The 17618-nt window shown below is 35.4% G+C and overlaps 1 protein-coding gene across 2 annotated transcripts in view; it reads left to right on the top strand.

Moving 5' to 3' along the window:
* The window catches only part of LRP12 (LDL receptor related protein 12), an 85232-nt gene extending 68076 nt beyond the window's left edge, over nt 1-17156 (top strand). For both annotated transcript variants that reach the window (XM_032610119.1, XM_032610118.1), the window contains 4 exons: nt 4869-5071; nt 6574-7678; nt 8948-9080; nt 13319-17156. In XM_032610119.1, coding sequence (XP_032466010.1) covers nt 4869-5071; nt 6574-7678; nt 8948-9080; nt 13319-14185 — 2308 coding nt within the window. In that variant the 3' untranslated portion in view covers nt 14186-17156. The remainder of the gene's footprint in view (nt 1-4868; nt 5072-6573; nt 7679-8947; nt 9081-13318) is intronic.
* The last annotated feature ends 462 nt before the right edge of the window (nt 17157-17618 follow it).

The raw sequence follows: 17618 nt of genomic DNA, 5'->3' as shown, positions 1-17618 counted from the left end.
GAGCCTGCGCTTCCGGAGCCTGTGCTCTGTAACGGAAGAGGTCACAACAGTGAGAGGCCCGCATACCGCAAAAAAAAAAAAAAATGAGGATAGGAAAAGATAAGCTATGGAAGTACAGATCAGGAGAGAGCTAGTGCAGGAAGGTTAACATCAGTTGTAATTAACCTTAAGACACAAAGTATTAGTAACAAATGGAATAATCCACTAGGAAGATAAAATCCTGGTTCAACATTGTGTACCTAATAACACAGCATAAAACATAAGCAAAGCAGACTGTGGGGGGAGTTACCAAGTTTGACCAGGTTTGACTAGTGCACAATTCAGTGGAAGTTTCTAAACATATGTTTTAATCTGAAGTTAATACATTAAACAGGAAAACAGTTAGTAAAAATGGAGAAGATTTGATAAAACTAACAAGCTTGATTCAGTAACGCATGTATTACATAGGTGTGTAATGTTTATACCTATTTCAGTGAATAGAGAATGCACATTTCTTTCAAAGACATATGTGACGTTTATTTAAAAATTGATTATGTATTAACTAAAGGAATTCTGAATGTATTTCCAGACTTTACATCATTCAGATTTCCTCTGATCATAATGCAGTTAAATTAGAAACCAACAATTTAAAAAACCCCATATGTTCAGAAACGTATTCCTAAGTAACTTCTGCATTAAAGATGGAAATCACAATGAAACTCAAAATATTTTTAAATAGCCATAATGAAAGTATTAGATATTAAAACTGTTGGAATACATTGAAAGAGTACTTAGAAAATTTTACAGCTTTAATGCATTGATTTAAAAATTAGTAAGATGGAAAATAAATAAGCTCAGCATTTTCTCAAGAGTTTAGAAGAAAAACTACAGGGTCTTTAGTAGAAAAAATAAAGTTAAGATCAGAAAATAATTAAATAGAAAAAATAACCAAAAACTGGTTTTCTGAAAGAGTGAGGAAAATAGACAAAGACAGATCTCAAGGCAAGAGTGAAGAAAAAAGAGGAAAGGTACAAATAAAATTTTTTTTTAAAAAGTGTCTATAGTTATAAATACAAATAATAGAGACTTTAGAAGTCGTAAAGGAATATCATGAATGGTTTATACTGATACTTTTATACAATTAGAAGAAATGAATCATTTTCTACATGTGTTACCAAAATTGATTCAAGAAGAATTAGAAAACTAATGAATGCAATAGCTATTAAAGAAATTAAATCAACACTCAAAATAAGATTCTACACCCAGATAGTTTTGCAGGCAAGTTTTGCCAAATGAATAGAGAAGCAATTTCCTTAACCTGATAAGTTATCTGTTTAAAAAATTTAAAAATCAAACTTAATATTGAAGTTAATTTTAGCACTAAGGACCAAGACAAGGATACATGCTTTCACTGCTTGTACTTGAACCTCAGTCAATACAACATTCCAACAAATAAGAGGTTAGTGGTATAAAAAAATGAAAAGGAAGAGGTGAAACTTTCCTTATTTGCCAATACTACACTTACCTACATAGAAAATCCAAACAAATTTAAAGACCACAGATATGAAAATTTAACCAGTTGTATGAAAGTACTATGTAAAGCTTTGCAATGATAAATTTTACTTTCAAGATAAAATGATAATTTCTAAGAAAACTTAAATTATCAAAACTGACTTAACGAGTTTAGGAAAGCTGATTAAACCAAAAAGCATGAAGAAATTGAAAATCTCTACCCTAAATCATCCGTACTCTGAAGAGGCGCAAGGCACAGGTTTGTAAACAGTGTTTTTGCTACATAAACTATTCTGAAGCATAAAGAAAGAAAAACTGAAAACTACTTCCACTTGTAAATGTATTTTAAACATCCTAAATGAATATTAGCAAACCAAACCCCTAGTAGTGTATATGTGAAGAGGTATTTATTTCTTTTGTTCTGGATCAGGTCCCTGATTTCATGAATCTTAGTTGATTAAAAGTTGGGAGTTCGGGCTTCCCTGGTGGCGCAGTGGTTGGGAGTCCGCCTGCCTATGCAGGGGACGTGGGTTCGTGTCCCGGTCCGGGAGGATCCCACGTGCCGCGGCAGCGGCTGGGCCCGTGAGCCATGGCCGCTGGGCCTGCGCGTCCGGAGCCTGTGCTCCGCGGCGGGAGAGGCCACAGCAGTGAGAGGCCCGCGTATCGCAAAAAAAAAAAAAAAAAAAAAAGTTGGGAGTTCCCTGGTGGCCTAGTGGTTAGGATTCTGGGCTTTCACTGGCATGGCCCTGTTTCAGTGCCTGGTCGGGGAACTGTGATCCCACAAAGCCAAAAGGTGCAGCAAAAAAAAAAAAAAAAGTATATTAAAGGACACTTTGATTACTTCCATATTTTGGCTATTGTAAATAATGCTGCAATGAAATTTGGGGTGCATGTATCTTTTCTAATTAGTGGTTTTTTTCTTCCAGTAAATAGCTAGGAGTGGAATTGCTGGATCCTATGGTAGTTCTATTCTTAATTTTTTGAGGAATCTCCATACTGTTTTCCATAGTGGCTACACCGGTTTTTGTCTCCACCAACAGTGCACAAAGGTTCCCTTTTCTCCACATCCTTGCCAACATGGCTTTGACAATAACCATTCTGACAGATTGTAAGGTGATGTCTCATTGTGGTTTTGAGTTGTATTTCCCTGATGATTAGCAATGCTGAGCATCTCTTCATGTGCCTATTGGCATCTGTGTGTCTTCTTTGGAAAAATGTTAGATCCTCTGTGCATGTTTTAATTGGGATGTTTGTTTTTTTGATATTGAATTGTATGAGTTCTTTATATATTTTGGATTATTAACCCCTTATTGGACATATCATTTGCAAATACATTCTCCCATTCAGCACAGCCACTATGGAAAACAGTATGCAAGTTCCTCAAAAAATTAAAAATAGAATTACCAGACGATCCAGCAGTTCCACTCTTCATATCCAAAGAAAATTTTAAAAAATAATTTGAAAAGATACATGCATCCCAGTGTTCATAGCAGCATTACGTATAGTAGCCAAGACATGAAAGCAACCTAAGTATCCATCAACAGATAAGTGGGTGAAGAAGCTGTGATATAATGTAATATTTCTCAGCTATAAAAGAGTGAAATTTTGCCATTTGCAACAACATGGATGGACCTACATGTTATTACGCTTAGTGAAATAAGTCAGACAGAGAAAGGCAAATACTGTATGTTTTCAGTTTATATGGAATCTGAAAAATAAAATACATTAACGAATATAACAAAACAGAAACAGACTCACAGATACAGAGATCAAGGAGAGGGACAAGATAGGTGAGGGGTATTAAGAGGTACAGACTACTATGTATAAAATAAATAAGTTACAAGGATGTAATGTGCAGCACAGGGGAATATAGCCACTATGTAATAATAACTTTATATGGTGTATAAGCTGTAAAAATATCGAATCACTGTGTTGTACACCTGAAACTAATATAATACTGTAAGTCAGCTATACTTCAAAAAAAAAAAAACTCCTCAGTAAAAGATACCATTAAGAAAGACTGACAGCACCAACTGTTGGAGAGAATGAGGGTTTGAGTGGATCTACATATATCTTGCGTAACATACATGCCCCAAATAGATACATGTTTATACTATATGAAGAGCTCTTAAATAAGAACAAATTGTAAGGTATGAAGGATATAACAAGGTGATTCACGGAAATAGAAATAGCTAATAAACATAGGAAAAAGTGTTTCAATTTCAGTAAATAAGGAAATGCAAACTAGAACAATGGTAAATCTATTTTATCCACCTAACTGGCAACAAATCTTTAGAAATAAAATGTTTCATTTTGCCAGAGTTGTGGGGTATAAGGTGCTTTTTCATACACACTTGGTGGAATTGTGAGTTGGTATAAACATTTTTCTCAGTGTTGCCATCAAATTTAAAGTGGAATTGTGTCTTTTGACCTAGCAATTCTACTTGTAGAAAAATTTGTCCTAGAGAAATACTTACTCGTGTGTGTGGAGAGAACATGTATAAGGATTCCAGCCTTGTTCATAATAGTGAAAAACTGGAAGCAGTCAAATTGTCAGCCTTTGTTATAGTTACTCAGAATATTTAAAGAGGAAATATCCTGGTATAATAATCCTTGGATAATTAACTTTATCATCACTTGGCTTAAGGCAGGAATCTCACTTTTCGGTGAGACATGTTAGTAGAAAATGCTATTTTGTTTTTTCTTTTTTCATAGCAGTGGCTAATTTTGTGTGTGGTCCTTATTTGACTTTTCTGCCCTTTATTCATGCCCGTATTTTATGAACTACAAGATAACGTTTGGTTATAAACCAGTTATGAAGAAAAGTATTCCCAAACTCAGGGACTTTTCACTGAAGAAGTTTTTTGTTTGTTCATTTTTAACTTTTTTACTTGGCTCAGGTTTGTGCTATTTGCTCTCCTGAAATGTGAGCTATAAACTCATTAAGCAAGCAGATGAACCAGTCTAATCTAGAGAAGGCAGACTTCCTCTGTGTCCTTCAGTTCATCGAATTCTGGAGTAGTTCAAACAGAGAACAATTTAGGGTGCTAAGAATTAGAAGTGGTCCTTCCTAAACACACACAGGGAGAAGAAAAAGAAAAAAGGTGCCAACTGTCTCCTGTTTTTTAGCGTTATTTTGGAATTTCATGTTACTTATGAAGACGTATTGTTCTGGAACCTGGGAAAGAGATATAAATGTTAGGAACACAGAAGCAGTATTATTATTTGCTGATGATATAGTCGTGGGCCTAGAAGATCCAGGAGAATCAGTGAATATATGGAGGCTTGTAATAAAGTCCTCAGTTACTTTGTATTATTAATGAAATTTTTTCCCAAAATTTCCTTTTCAGTAGCCTTTTCTGACTTTTTATTTGTAGTTTTCAGGATTTTGATATTCAGGGGTCCAGAAGATGCAGTTTGGACTGGTTGACGATAGAAACATACAAGAATATTGAAAGCTACAGAGCCTGTGGTTCTACAATCCCACCACCATATATTTCTTCACAAGACCACGTCTGGATCAGGTTCCATTCCGATGACAGTATCTCTAGGAAGGGTTTCAGACTGGCATACTTTTCAGGTGTGTTTTTAAATAAGAAGAAAGATATGGAACAGAATTCTATAGTATTTACTGCTCAGTCACTTCGGGACTCGCCTTCTAAAAAATGTCCATTTAATTGTGACTCAATCCTCAAGGCAGCTGAGATTGAGGAATTAGAGGCTAAAGGTTCAGGTACCATAGATCCGGGTCTCCAAAAGGCATTTTGTATAATCCTAATAAAATGATCAATTTTACAAACTAAGGTCAGTTTTCTTTTTAAATATTTTGAATACGTTTATTTTAAAAGGAACTTTTTCCCCTCAAGTGTTTACCAGTATCCTGCAAGTTACTTCAGAATGTATTTTTGTGTGTGTGCATTACCCTTGTCTTTACACCTTCAAAGAAAAGACATAATCAATTTCACTTTTGTAGTTTGTAGTATCAGAAGTCTTCTTTTGCTAGTTCTTAAACTTTATCCAAAAAGAGTGAGCAGATCATACAAATATGAAGAACTCAGAGCATTAGAGTTATGTAAATTTTTGCTGAAAATCATTTTACATTTTCTGAAATGACATGGTCTCCTTTAGCAACATATGCTGCTTTTTCTCTTTTTTATTAAAAGCACAGTCTTTGTAATATTTACTTAGGTTCTGAAGCACATTTTCTGTCACCTATTTGCCAGTAAATAAAAGTTATTAATGGAGAGGTAAGCATTGGCCGACATCATCAGTGTGGACTGTAGGAATCTAATGTTTGGTTTTCTTTCCCTACGTCATTGTTACATATTTAAGATAGTCCACTAAGATAATCAGAATTCTATAAACATTTCCATTCTTTTCTCTCTTCTTCCCCCTACTGTTTTGTTGAGTAAATGTATACCTTTAGCTCAGATTCATAAAATATTTTGCAGTTGTATTAAAACAGTTATAAAATGGAAGTACCATGTTGTGGTTACATGAAATGTTAGAAATAGAATAAAGTTAACTTATGATAATCTTAGCAAAAATTTGAGTCTAAATAATGGGCTTGCAAAATATGCTATGATACACATAGCAAAATATTGTGTGTATGTGTTTGTATATATATATATATTTTATATATATATAAACAACTCAAAAAGAATACTAAAACTGAATTTGAAAAGGTGATTATTATAGAGGAGTTTTTCTTCATTGCAAAATGTTTATACAATAATTTGAAATTCTTAGGCAATACATCCTACTGACTTACGTATCTTACATCACTTTACTAAATGTTCTGCCGTAAAATAGCTTCTGCAAAAACAGGATTGGTCTTTTCTCTTTAGATCAGCTGTAGAGATCTTCATGGAACAAATCATAAGTGGTTAATAAATAGTTGAGTAATCAGTAAGCCAATATTAATTTGCCATTAGAGTTTAACCTATTTTTTGATCAAGCCCAACTATCATTTGGGCTAGTCAACATTTATGATAAAAATGCCACTTGCTGTTATATACCCTTTAAAGAGTATGTTTTTTTCCTCCTTATCTCTCCATCTCCCTCCTCCCAATGTCCTCCCAGGGAAATCTGAGGAACCAAACTGTGCTTGTGACCAGTTTCGTTGTGGTAATGGAAAGTGTATACCAGCAGCCTGGAAATGCAATAACATGGACGAATGTGGAGATAGTTCTGATGAAGAGATCTGTGCCAAAGAAGTGAATCCTCCAACATCTGCCTCTTTCCAACCCTGTGCTTACAACCAGTTCCAGTGTCTATCTCGGTTTACCAAAGTTTACACTTGCCTCCCCGAATCTTTAAAATGTGATGGGAACATTGACTGCCTTGACCTTGGAGATGAGATAGACTGTGATGTGCCAACCTGTGGGCAGTGGTTAAAATATTTTTATGGTACTTTTAATTCTCCCAATTATCCAGACTTTTATCCTCCCGGAAGCAATTGCACCTGGCTAATAGACACTGGTGATCATCGTAAAGTCATCTTACGCTTCACTGACTTTAAACTTGATGGTACTGGTTATGGTGATTATGTCAAAATATACGATGGATTAGAGGAGAATCCACACAAGCTTTTGCGTGTGTTAACTGCTTTTGATTCTCATGCGCCTCTCACTGTCGTGTCTTCTTCTGGACAGATAAGGGTGCATTTCTGTGCCGATAAAGTCAACGCTGCCAGGGGATTTAATGCTACTTACCAAGTAGATGGCTTCTGTTTGCCATGGGAAATACCCTGCGGAGGGAACTGGGGGTGTTATACGGAGCAGCAGCGCTGTGATGGGTATTGGCATTGCCCAAACGGAAGGGATGAAATCAATTGTACCATGTGCCAAAAGGAAGAGTTCCCATGTTCCCGGAACGGCGTCTGTTACCCTCGTTCTGATCGCTGCAACTACCAGAATCATTGCCCAAATGGCTCCGATGAAAAAAACTGCTTTTTTTGCCAGCCAGGAAATTTTCATTGCAAAAACAATCGTTGTGTGTTTGAAAGCTGGGTGTGTGACTCTCAGGACGACTGTGGCGATGGCAGCGATGAGGAGAATTGCCCGGTAATCGTGCCTACCCGAGTCATAACTGCAGCCGTCATAGGGAGCCTTATCTGTGGCCTGTTACTGGTCATTGCCTTGGGATGTACTTGTAAGCTCTATTCTCTGAGAATGTTTGAACGAAGGTCAGTATCAAGACAAAACTATATTGCTTATGCCCTCTACAGTAAAAGCATGGCCCAAATATTTACAACAAATTTCTTAATGAGATTAGCAATATATTTTTGTTATATTGTTGAGAAATAAATACTTCTTATGATTTATAAAATGACTATGAAAAGCCTGTGACTCAAAAGCCTAATAAGAACATTAAAAAACAAATAAATACTAAGAGTTATGAGGTGAAAAAAGCCAATCTGTGTTTATCAGTTCCTGTTTTCAGGTTAATCTGTCTTACAGGAATATTGCAAGCTGTAATTCTCGGTTGTTGCTCTTTAACCTCGGTTTTTATAAATATTAATTCAACAATTCCAGGTAATTTGAGAACCTTCTATATTGAAAGCATTATACAGGTGAATAGAGAAATGAGTAATCTCATGGGCAATTTACAGTTAGAAGGAATTGGTGGGTAGAATTAGATGGCAAAAAATATAAATGCTGTAAGAGCTATAAAATAAAGTGGTATAAAAGTCGAAGGATCTCAGTTAAGTAAGAAGTGGTTCAGCGTTAAAGAGCGGCCTTCAGGGAGAGCTGTCTTTCGTGTGGTAGAGGAGAGACTGGACCTGGGAGAAGTTGATGGCAGAGAGGCCTTCTAGAAAGCTCCTGTGGAGACCATGACCGTCAGTCCCAGGAGAATTACAAATGATAGATACAACAAAGAAGTCACATACCAGACAGCTAAGAATAGATGCACAGTATCACAATAACCAAGTGCATCTTATCTTTGGTTCAGTATAAATGGCCAGGAAATGTTTTACTACATTGCAACATAAGAGTACAATGAAGACCAGAGGCCTTGAGTTTAAGAACAAGTTATTCCAGAAAGGGTTTTGGTGACTCATTTCACTCTTTTCCTTATCTGAAAAGTAAATGTGTTGGACTTGCTGAACAAAGTGTCTTCTAAGAATTTTCAAATACTTTCACCTAAAGTCTCAAGCCCCTATGTTCTTAGGGGTTTAAAGATCTAGTACTTTTATCTTTTATGGGGATATCTAACTTATTAAAACTTAGTGGTCCAGGCGCCTAGTGTAAAACCGCATGAGGCTAAACTGTCTGCTTCATCTTTGTGTCCTCAGTGTAGGTAGTACAGATACTCATCATGTTGGCTAAGTAAGCTTTATACAAATGAACAAGTATATTAAAATTCAGATTGTTTTAATTGTTGATAATTTTAAAATTACTGTTTTGGCTTGCCTTTTTCTTTAACCCTTTTCATCCCCCTGTTTCTCTCAAAGATCATTTGAAACACAGTTGTCCAGAGTGGAAGCAGAATTGTTAAGAAGAGAAGCTCCTCCCTCTTATGGACAACTGATTGCTCAGGGTTTAATTCCACCAGTTGAAGATTTTCCTGTTTGCCCACCTAACCAAGTAGGTTACAATTTATTATTTCTCTTTCTGTACCTCTTAAAATGAAATCTATACTTCTATAATGGTAAAGTATCCTTGACTGGGTCAGAATTTTTGCAGTCACATTAAGAATTAAATATATGGAGGATTTGAAATTATACAGTTGACCCCTGAACAACGAGGGGGCTAGGGACACCCACCCTCTGTGCAGGTGAAAATTCACATGTAACTTTATTGTCGGACCTCTGTGTCTGGGGCTCAACATCCATAAATTCAACCAACCATGTATCATGTAGTACTATAGAATTTGCTATTGAAAAAAATCCACATATTAAGTGGTCCCGTGCATTTCAAGCCCATGTTGTTCAAGGGTCAACTCTGATTGTTTCATTGTATTTTAACAAATTCAAAAGTATACTTTTCACTCTTTACTTCTGATTTGGTTAGGTGATTCTTAAGCATTTTACTGTTTAGGATAATTTAGTGTATTAAAATTCAAAAGTAAAGTTTGACAACTTATTTTCTACTTGAACTATTTCAAGGTTTAAAAAGAAATACTAAAGTTGATATGCTTAGTAATAGATTAGTAACATGCTAGATTAAAATAAAAGTTGTTGAAATTAAGTTAACATTTCTACCTGACTTGAGAGAAAACTTCACAGCTGGATTTTACGGTGCTTAAAAATTCATATCATTTTCTTTAAATAGTAACTCATTCTTTATTAATGTTTCTGAATTCTTTAAATTTTTGTGAGCAGTTTTTTACTTCAAGTATACAGTAAAGTGATCCAGTTATACATATATATATATATATATATATATATATATACTTTTTTAGATTCTTTTCCATAATAGATTATTATAAGATACCGAATATAGTTCCCTGCAATTTCTTTTTAAATTTCTTTTTCAGTGCTTACAGTTGTGCCAGGGTTCTTAAGGGCATTAAGGTTTCTACATTTAGAATGTAAATGTATCTGGAAACATTTCTAAAAATTGTTCCCAGTATCAGAATTAAGAAAAATTGATGAACATTGTTTTCCCAGTAATTTAATTCTGTTCAAGATGAAAGACCATTTCCTTTTTGGTAAATAGGTTTCCAGTTACAGTCTTATTTGAGTCTTTTAGGAAATCTTTGTGAGAATTTGATGTAATTTGCTAAGTAAGTAATTCAGAACTTCCACTGGTTGGAATTTTGTGTGCAACATAGGAAAAACCTACGTTGTGGTTTTTATGTATTGTTGTCCCTGCCATGGGGAAGGGTTCTTTTTAGGTAGGAATTCAGAGGATGGTTAATTCCATCCACCCACTCCACCATCTGTCACCCCACCTCTGTACCCTGAGGCTACCTTCAAGAAGTTAGTCAACTGTGAAGTTAGAGGGAACATAGTCCACACAAGACAGCCCTTACTTCTAAAACCAATTTTAAGTTCAGGGGCTCCCAAACCATCCTCAGGTTTGATAATTCACTGGAAGGACTGAAAACTCATTGAAAGCTGTTTTACTTAATAGTATACTCTGGTGTAACTATTATTGCAGGGAAAGGATCCAGATTAAATCAGCCAAAGGAAGAGACACGTAGGACAGGGTTTAGGAGGGTACCAAACACAACCCTTCCAATTGTCTTTTCCCCATTAAGTCAGGACAGTGTTATTCTCTCAACACGGGTGTGTGACAATATGCACAAAACATTGCCAACTAGGGAAGCTCACCCAAACTCGGTGTCCAGGGTTTTTATTGGAGCTCCATCACGTAGGCATGATTAATTGCACACGTGGCTGATCCCAGTCTCTAGCCTCTCCAGAGGTTGACTGATTCTGCTGACTCAACACTCCCACGCTACATCACATTGGTGTGGCTCAGAGCCTCTGCCTAAAACACAGTGCTACTCTCTGGCTGGCCCAAGTCTCCATGCAATGACACCTGTCAAAGATGACATTCCAAGGTCTGAGGTCTCATCCTAGAAGTAAAGGGCAAAGGTCAGACCTCACTTTGGGTAAGGTTTCAGTTCTTTACTACCTAGTACAGCATTTTTGTAGGGTTATAATTTACCCTTGTAAGGGAATTCTGCTTCAACAAAGTTTTAAAATAAAATATATTTGTAAATGGGAAACTAGATTTTATTCAGTTAATGAGATTACACTCTTATGTTTGAAACTTTTGGTAATAAATTATCAAATTTCCTTATTTGTTTTTAAAAAGAAAAATAGGGCTTCCCTGGTGGCGCAGTGGTTGAGAGTCCGCCTTCCGATGCAGGGGACACGGGTTCGTGCCCCAGTCCGGAAAGATCCCACATGCCGCGGAGCTGCTGGGCCCGTGAGCCATGGCCGCTGAGCCTGCGCATCCGGAGCTTGTGCTCCGCAACAGGAGAGGCCACAACAGTGAGAGGCCCGCGTACCGCAAAAAAAAAAAAAAAGAAAGAAAAATAATCTTCTGATTACCAACTCATTCAAAATAGCAATCCTTTCTGAAGAATGCTTTTCTTCTGCTTCATAAACTGAAGTATATAAAATTATTCCTAAAACAATCATGAGATCCCCTTGTAGAATCTAATGTTAAATTGGCAATCGTTTAATTAAACAGACTTTGAAGCCAGTAGAGAGCTTCATCTCACTGACAGACTGTACTGTTAAAGACGGCTTTGAAGTGTGCTGAAGGCATTGTGGGTGGCAGCTGCATAAGAGGGGAGGATATCTGAAGAGCCTTGTATTCATTTCTGGATTTAATGACAGTGCTCACACAAAGCCTTAGAACGTGAATGCCAAATGAGGAGGACCAAATCTATGGAGTTCAAAGGGATGTGAGCCACTTTTTTTTTTTTTCAGTTAGTTTATAGTTACATTCCTAATTGGTGAAAAACCTTACTCATTCATATAGTAAATTTTATGTGCTGATATTCAGATTTCTTATTGACAGTCCGTTACTTACTAAGGCTAGACTATGAAATATTCCTGTGATAGTAGCTTCTTAGCTTTCTGTGAATTATATTCCAGGGATTGTGTTCAAAGGGTGTATATGGAAATCACAAATCTATATGGAAAACCTGAGACTAGCTGTACGGTATCAGCTTGGATTTACTTCAGTACCAGTCATAAACAGAGATGGAAAGCATATGTTATCACATCTTCTTATTCTCTTCCCTTCTTTTCTTCTGTGGGGGGAAAGGCAAGAGCCATTCATTTGGCAGAGGGAAACTGTATCACCGTTTGAAAGGGAGTATATCAATTCACCATTGTTTCTTGGAAATACTGTATTTTAAATACTAAATGCCAGATTGATGAAAGCTGTATTTGTTCCAAGTTTGATTACTCCTTTTTATAACCACTAGGTGGAGCTTAAAGACTGTTTTTGTAAATACTGTAGTGTTTTGTTTTGTTTTTTTAAATCCAATAGTCATTCCTAGAAAAAAGAAAATCCAGATGATTTTTCTTTCAGTTGGGCAATATGGTCACTTCCCATATGCACTAATTTAAAATCACCAATTTTCAAAGAATAAGGTTATAATTTATGTTTAACATGAAGCTGTAGAAAATAAGACTTAAATCTTTAAGATTGAGAAGGAACCCAGATGTCTCAGATGCCATTGAATAGTGCTATAAACAAATTAATTTCTTTGGCTTTTTGTTTCCTGTGCTGCATTACAAATACAGTAATTCCTTTGTTTATGACAATGTAAATAAATCCTCAATATCCACTCATTCAACAAATCCTTGAGAACCAACTGTGAGATATAATTTTTACATGTTTTGGAAGGTTTCAACCTTGTAGATCAAGTCTAACTTGTTCTGTGTTAAAACAAAAAAACAAACAAACAGCCTGGTTTTCACACTCCTTTAGGTCATTTGGAGAATTATTGTAGAGATTCTTCTATCCTCCTAGCTAAAGAAGTATCAAATAATTTTATTTTCCATCTTTGGTGCATTTCTAGGATTAGATTACCATGTGAAGTTTTGAAACAAAATTGCAGTTGTAATTGGCATTAAACATCATTTTAAAGTTCATATATAAAATGAAGTATCAAGAAAATCTTAAACACAGTGAACAGTGATTCAAGTTATAGGTTAGATTCTGGACTGAGGTGAACCTGTATCGATGAGAGAATTTAATTCATCCTCCATAGACCGTAAAATGAGTAATAGAACTTTTATCCACAACACATGCTGAATAGAAAGGCGTTTTCCATCTTAATACCTTGTTGTTAGCTGTCTTAAGATCTTTTCTTTCTTTTTTTTTTTTTTTTTTTTTTTTTTTTTTTGCAGGCTTCTGTTTTGGAAAACCTGAGGCTAGCTGTACGGTCTCAGCTCGGATTTACTTCAATCAGACTTCCTATGGCAGGCAGATCCAGCAACATCTGGAATCGTATTTTTAATTTTGCAAGATTACGCCATTCAGGGTCATTGGCTCTGGTCTCAGCAGATGGGGATGCGGTTGCCCCTAGTCAGAGTACCAGCAGAGAACCTGAAAGAAATCATACTCACAGAAGTTTATTTTCTGTGGAATCTGACGACACAGACACAGAAAATGAGAGAAGAGATACGGTAGGAGCATCTGGCGGGGTTGCAGCTCCTTTGCCTCAAAAAGTCCCTCCCACGACAGCTGTAGAAGCAACAGTGGGAGCAAGTGGAAGTTCCTCCACTCAGAATACCCGAGGTGGTCACACAGAGACCGGACGGGATGTGACAAGCGCGGAACCCCCAAGTGTGAGTCCGGCGCGTCACCAGCTCACGAGTGCGCTAAGTCGTATGACTCAGGGGCTACGTTGGGTACGTTTTACATTAGGGCGATCAAGCTCCGTAAGTCAGAACCAGAGCCCTTTGAGACAACTTGATAATGGGGTAAATGGAAGAGAAGAAGATGATGATGTTGAAATGCTAATTCCAGTTTCTGAAGGAGCTTCAGACTTTGATGTGAATGATTGCTCCAGACCTCTTCTTGATCTTGCCTCCGATCAAGGGCAAAGGTTCAGACGACCATATAGTGCAGCAGACCCTGGAGTAAGACTAAGTAATCGCGATGGCCCCTGTGAGCGCTGCGGCGTTGTCCACACTGCCCAGATACCAGACTCTTGCTTAGAAGCAACGCTGAAAAATGAAACAAGTGATGATGAAGCTTTGTTACTTTGTTAGGTACAAGATTCCCATCAGGGAGATTGGATACAAGTTGGAGCAATATCCATTCATTGTTTTGTAACTTTACAATTAAACTAGTTTTAATTTAAAAAGAGAAAAGATGCAGGGTGATTTCTTACTATCATATGTTAGCCTGCATGGTTAAATTAAACACGTGTAACTCTATAAACGTTAGAGTTTACTATTTTAGCAGCTAAAAATGCATTATGTATTCAGATTGTTCAGTAATGTTCTTCCATTTGTTTCTAATTGTTTTCATCCCGGTACTGTAGTTCGCAGTAAAGATATGGCTGCTGAAACACATTTGACTGTCAGTGTCTATCTATCCTATGTTAAAACGTTTCTTTATTCAAACTAATACCTTCTTTTAATTGAACCCTTTATGCTTTTGCCAATACATCTTGTAACTTAATATACTAGATGTTAAGGTTGTTAATATAAAAAGAGAAAAAGTCCTTATTCTCACCTGTTTTTATTTGTATAACATCTGTCTAAACATGATTAGATTTCATAATATGAGCTTGTCAAAGGGAAAAAAACCTTTGTCTAAAATTTTTTCTCTTATGTTCAACATGCAATGATGTGAAATTGAGATAGAGTTAGATAAATTAATGGCAAAAACAAAAAACTCTTTTATAAATTTTCTAATGTTGACTTTAATACTCTAATATGGTACAAACCAAATGGTAAAAAGCCCAAGTCATTTCTTTTTTTAGCTCTATTTAAGGACAGAATTAAGCGGATGAAGATATTCTACTATGCATTAAATCTTGAACTTTATAAAATATGTACAAAAATTGTACAAGATAAGTTCCAACTGGTAATGTCTTTCCCTGATACAGGGTTATGCTTGTATTGGACCCTAGGGATTTGCACTAAAATCATATCAAGGCCTCAGATGAGTTTAGTGCAGAAGCACTATCACTTTAAATACGATTATTTGCTATCATAATGACTATATGTTTCCATAGCTTACAGGGGGAGCGTGAGGGGGCATTTTTATTACAACTTGAGGTTGCTTTGCTGGGTTCATATTTATTTGTTGTATTTAAAAACTGCATTATAGTAAGAAAGTGATTTTTTCAATATATTTTATTCATAAGGGGAGGATCATGCTACATGTTGAAAAGCAAATTAAGGACTCATTCAGATCACCTCCCTTTTTTAAGTAAAGTGAATTGCAAAACCCCGCATATTTTTTTATTGCCAATTCCCATTTATTTATTCTCTAGCTGTCTGTTTTAGTAGCTTAATGTTTGAGTATGAAAAATGTATTTGTGTGTGATTATTGCTATTTATTAAATTTTAAATACTTTGCTGAATGTCATTTTAAAGCATGTTTGAGGTCTTGTGTATTTGTCGTGTTATGCTGTCAGGAAGAACTGACTGAAATGTTTTAATATGTATCAAAAATTAAAATGACTTCTTTTTTTTTGTATTGCCTTGAGGTACTTTTTAAATCAAAGTTTCTCTTTATTTTTGTTCATTTGGTGCATATACAGATTCAGGCCATGAAATATGCAGTGTGTCTAGAAGAAAAATTAAAGAGGGGATGTCTTTCTTAACTCCCTTATAGTAAAGTAGTAGCTTACACCAGTTCTCAAGGGTAAAGAAATCCCTAAGGACCTGGACATTATTTTGCCTTTGAAAAACCTGCCTTTTAGTTGATGTGTCTTATAAGAGTCAGTAACTCTATCAGTTCTCTTTTTATATTATTTTCAGATACATTTTAGACCCCTATACAATATTTCACTGGCAGAATTTGGGTTACCAAATTAACCTTGTTTAGCTCCTACTAATTATATACTATTATGTATAGGTTTTTTGTTTTTGTTTTCTGACATATATTTTAATTTCTTTGTTTAATTAACTAATACATCTTCTTGATTCAAATGGTAAAAAAATTAAGTCTCTCTCCTATCCCCGACAGCCATCTTCTAGTTCCCTTTCAAAGAAATAGGTACCAAGACCAAATTCTTGTATACCCTCCAGAAATACCATATAGATACATAAATGTATCTATATGTATAAATGCTATATGATATAATACAAATTGTAACATACTATGCATTCTTTTTCTGCACTTTTTTTCAAGGGAAAAAGTGTATCTGCTACTGGTTGAATGTTAAAAGTACAGTTGGGTATTTCTGTTATTTGACTTTTCACATTTAAAAATTTGATCTATCCTGAATTTAAGGCTCCAGTTTTTCTTCCTAGGTAACTACCTAGTTCCTGCAAGGCTGTTTATTAAATCTGTCCTTTCCTTGCTATTGGAAATGGCCCTTTTATCATATTGCAGATTTTCATATTATGTGGATATATTTCTAGACTCTAATTCCATTCTGTTCAATTGACTTGCCTGCCTTTTTTTGTACCAGTCCTACACTGTTTTAATAACAGTAATTTTTAAATGTTCAAATATTCTTGCTTATTTTTCCATTTGAACTTTAGAATCAACCCTTTGTGTTCCACAAAACAAATCCATTGTACATTTTTTTTTTTGGACAGTTTTACTTTTATAGGTCAACTTGGGGAAATTTGACATTATTATCATGTTAAAGCTTCTATCTAAACCATGGTGCCCTATCCAAAAATGGTTCCCAATTTGTTCAAGTCTTTTTTGTTGTTTCCTTCACAGATGTTTTGCATTTTACTTTACAGAGATCTTGTACATGTTTTTCAAGAGTTCTTAGAAATTTTATTATTTTTGTTACCATTATTAAGGAAGTCCTTTCTGTTTATAACTTAGTCTGATTTTAGTATATATGAAAGCTAATGACTTATTTATGTTAATTTTCTACCCAGCTACCAGACTCTCATTTTCTTATGGTATGTAATAGTACTTCAGTTAATTCTTTTGTGTTTTCCAGTTATACAGTCATGTCTTCCAATTTGCATAACTCTTTATGTCTTGATTGCATTGTCTAGTACTTCTAGAATAATGTTAAAATATATTGGCTATAATGAATTGGGTTGAGATCTATACATTTAATCACGTTAAGGAGTATCCATTGATCCCTATTTTAAAATAAATTAGTCAAGAATGCATGTTGGATTTTATCACATGCCTTTTCATTTTCTATGGAGATGATCATACAATTTTTCTCCTTTGACCTTTTAATATATTTTGTCATTTTGAACCATCCTTGCGTTCCTGAAATAAACTCTACTTGACCATATGTATTATTCTTTTAATATATTTCCAGAATATGTTTCCTATTTTATTTAATATATTTGCATCTGTATTCATCAGTGCAGTTAGTCGTGTGTGTGTGTGTGTGTGTGTGTGTGTGTGTGTGTGTGTATTCACGTGCACGCTATCTTTAAGAAGTTTTGTTATTAATTTTATACTGGTAAATTGGAAATGTTTTTCCTTTTCCCGAGTTCTGGAACAGTTTGCACAGCATTGGAATTTTCTCTTCCTTAAAAT

The sequence above is a fragment of the Phocoena sinus genome, chromosome 17 (assembly GCF_008692025.1).
Source record: "Phocoena sinus isolate mPhoSin1 chromosome 17, mPhoSin1.pri, whole genome shotgun sequence".
Taxonomy (NCBI): Eukaryota; Metazoa; Chordata; class Mammalia; order Artiodactyla; family Phocoenidae; genus Phocoena; species Phocoena sinus.
Note: the sequence above shows the minus strand (reverse complement) of the source record. Positions and strands in the feature narration are given on the sequence as shown.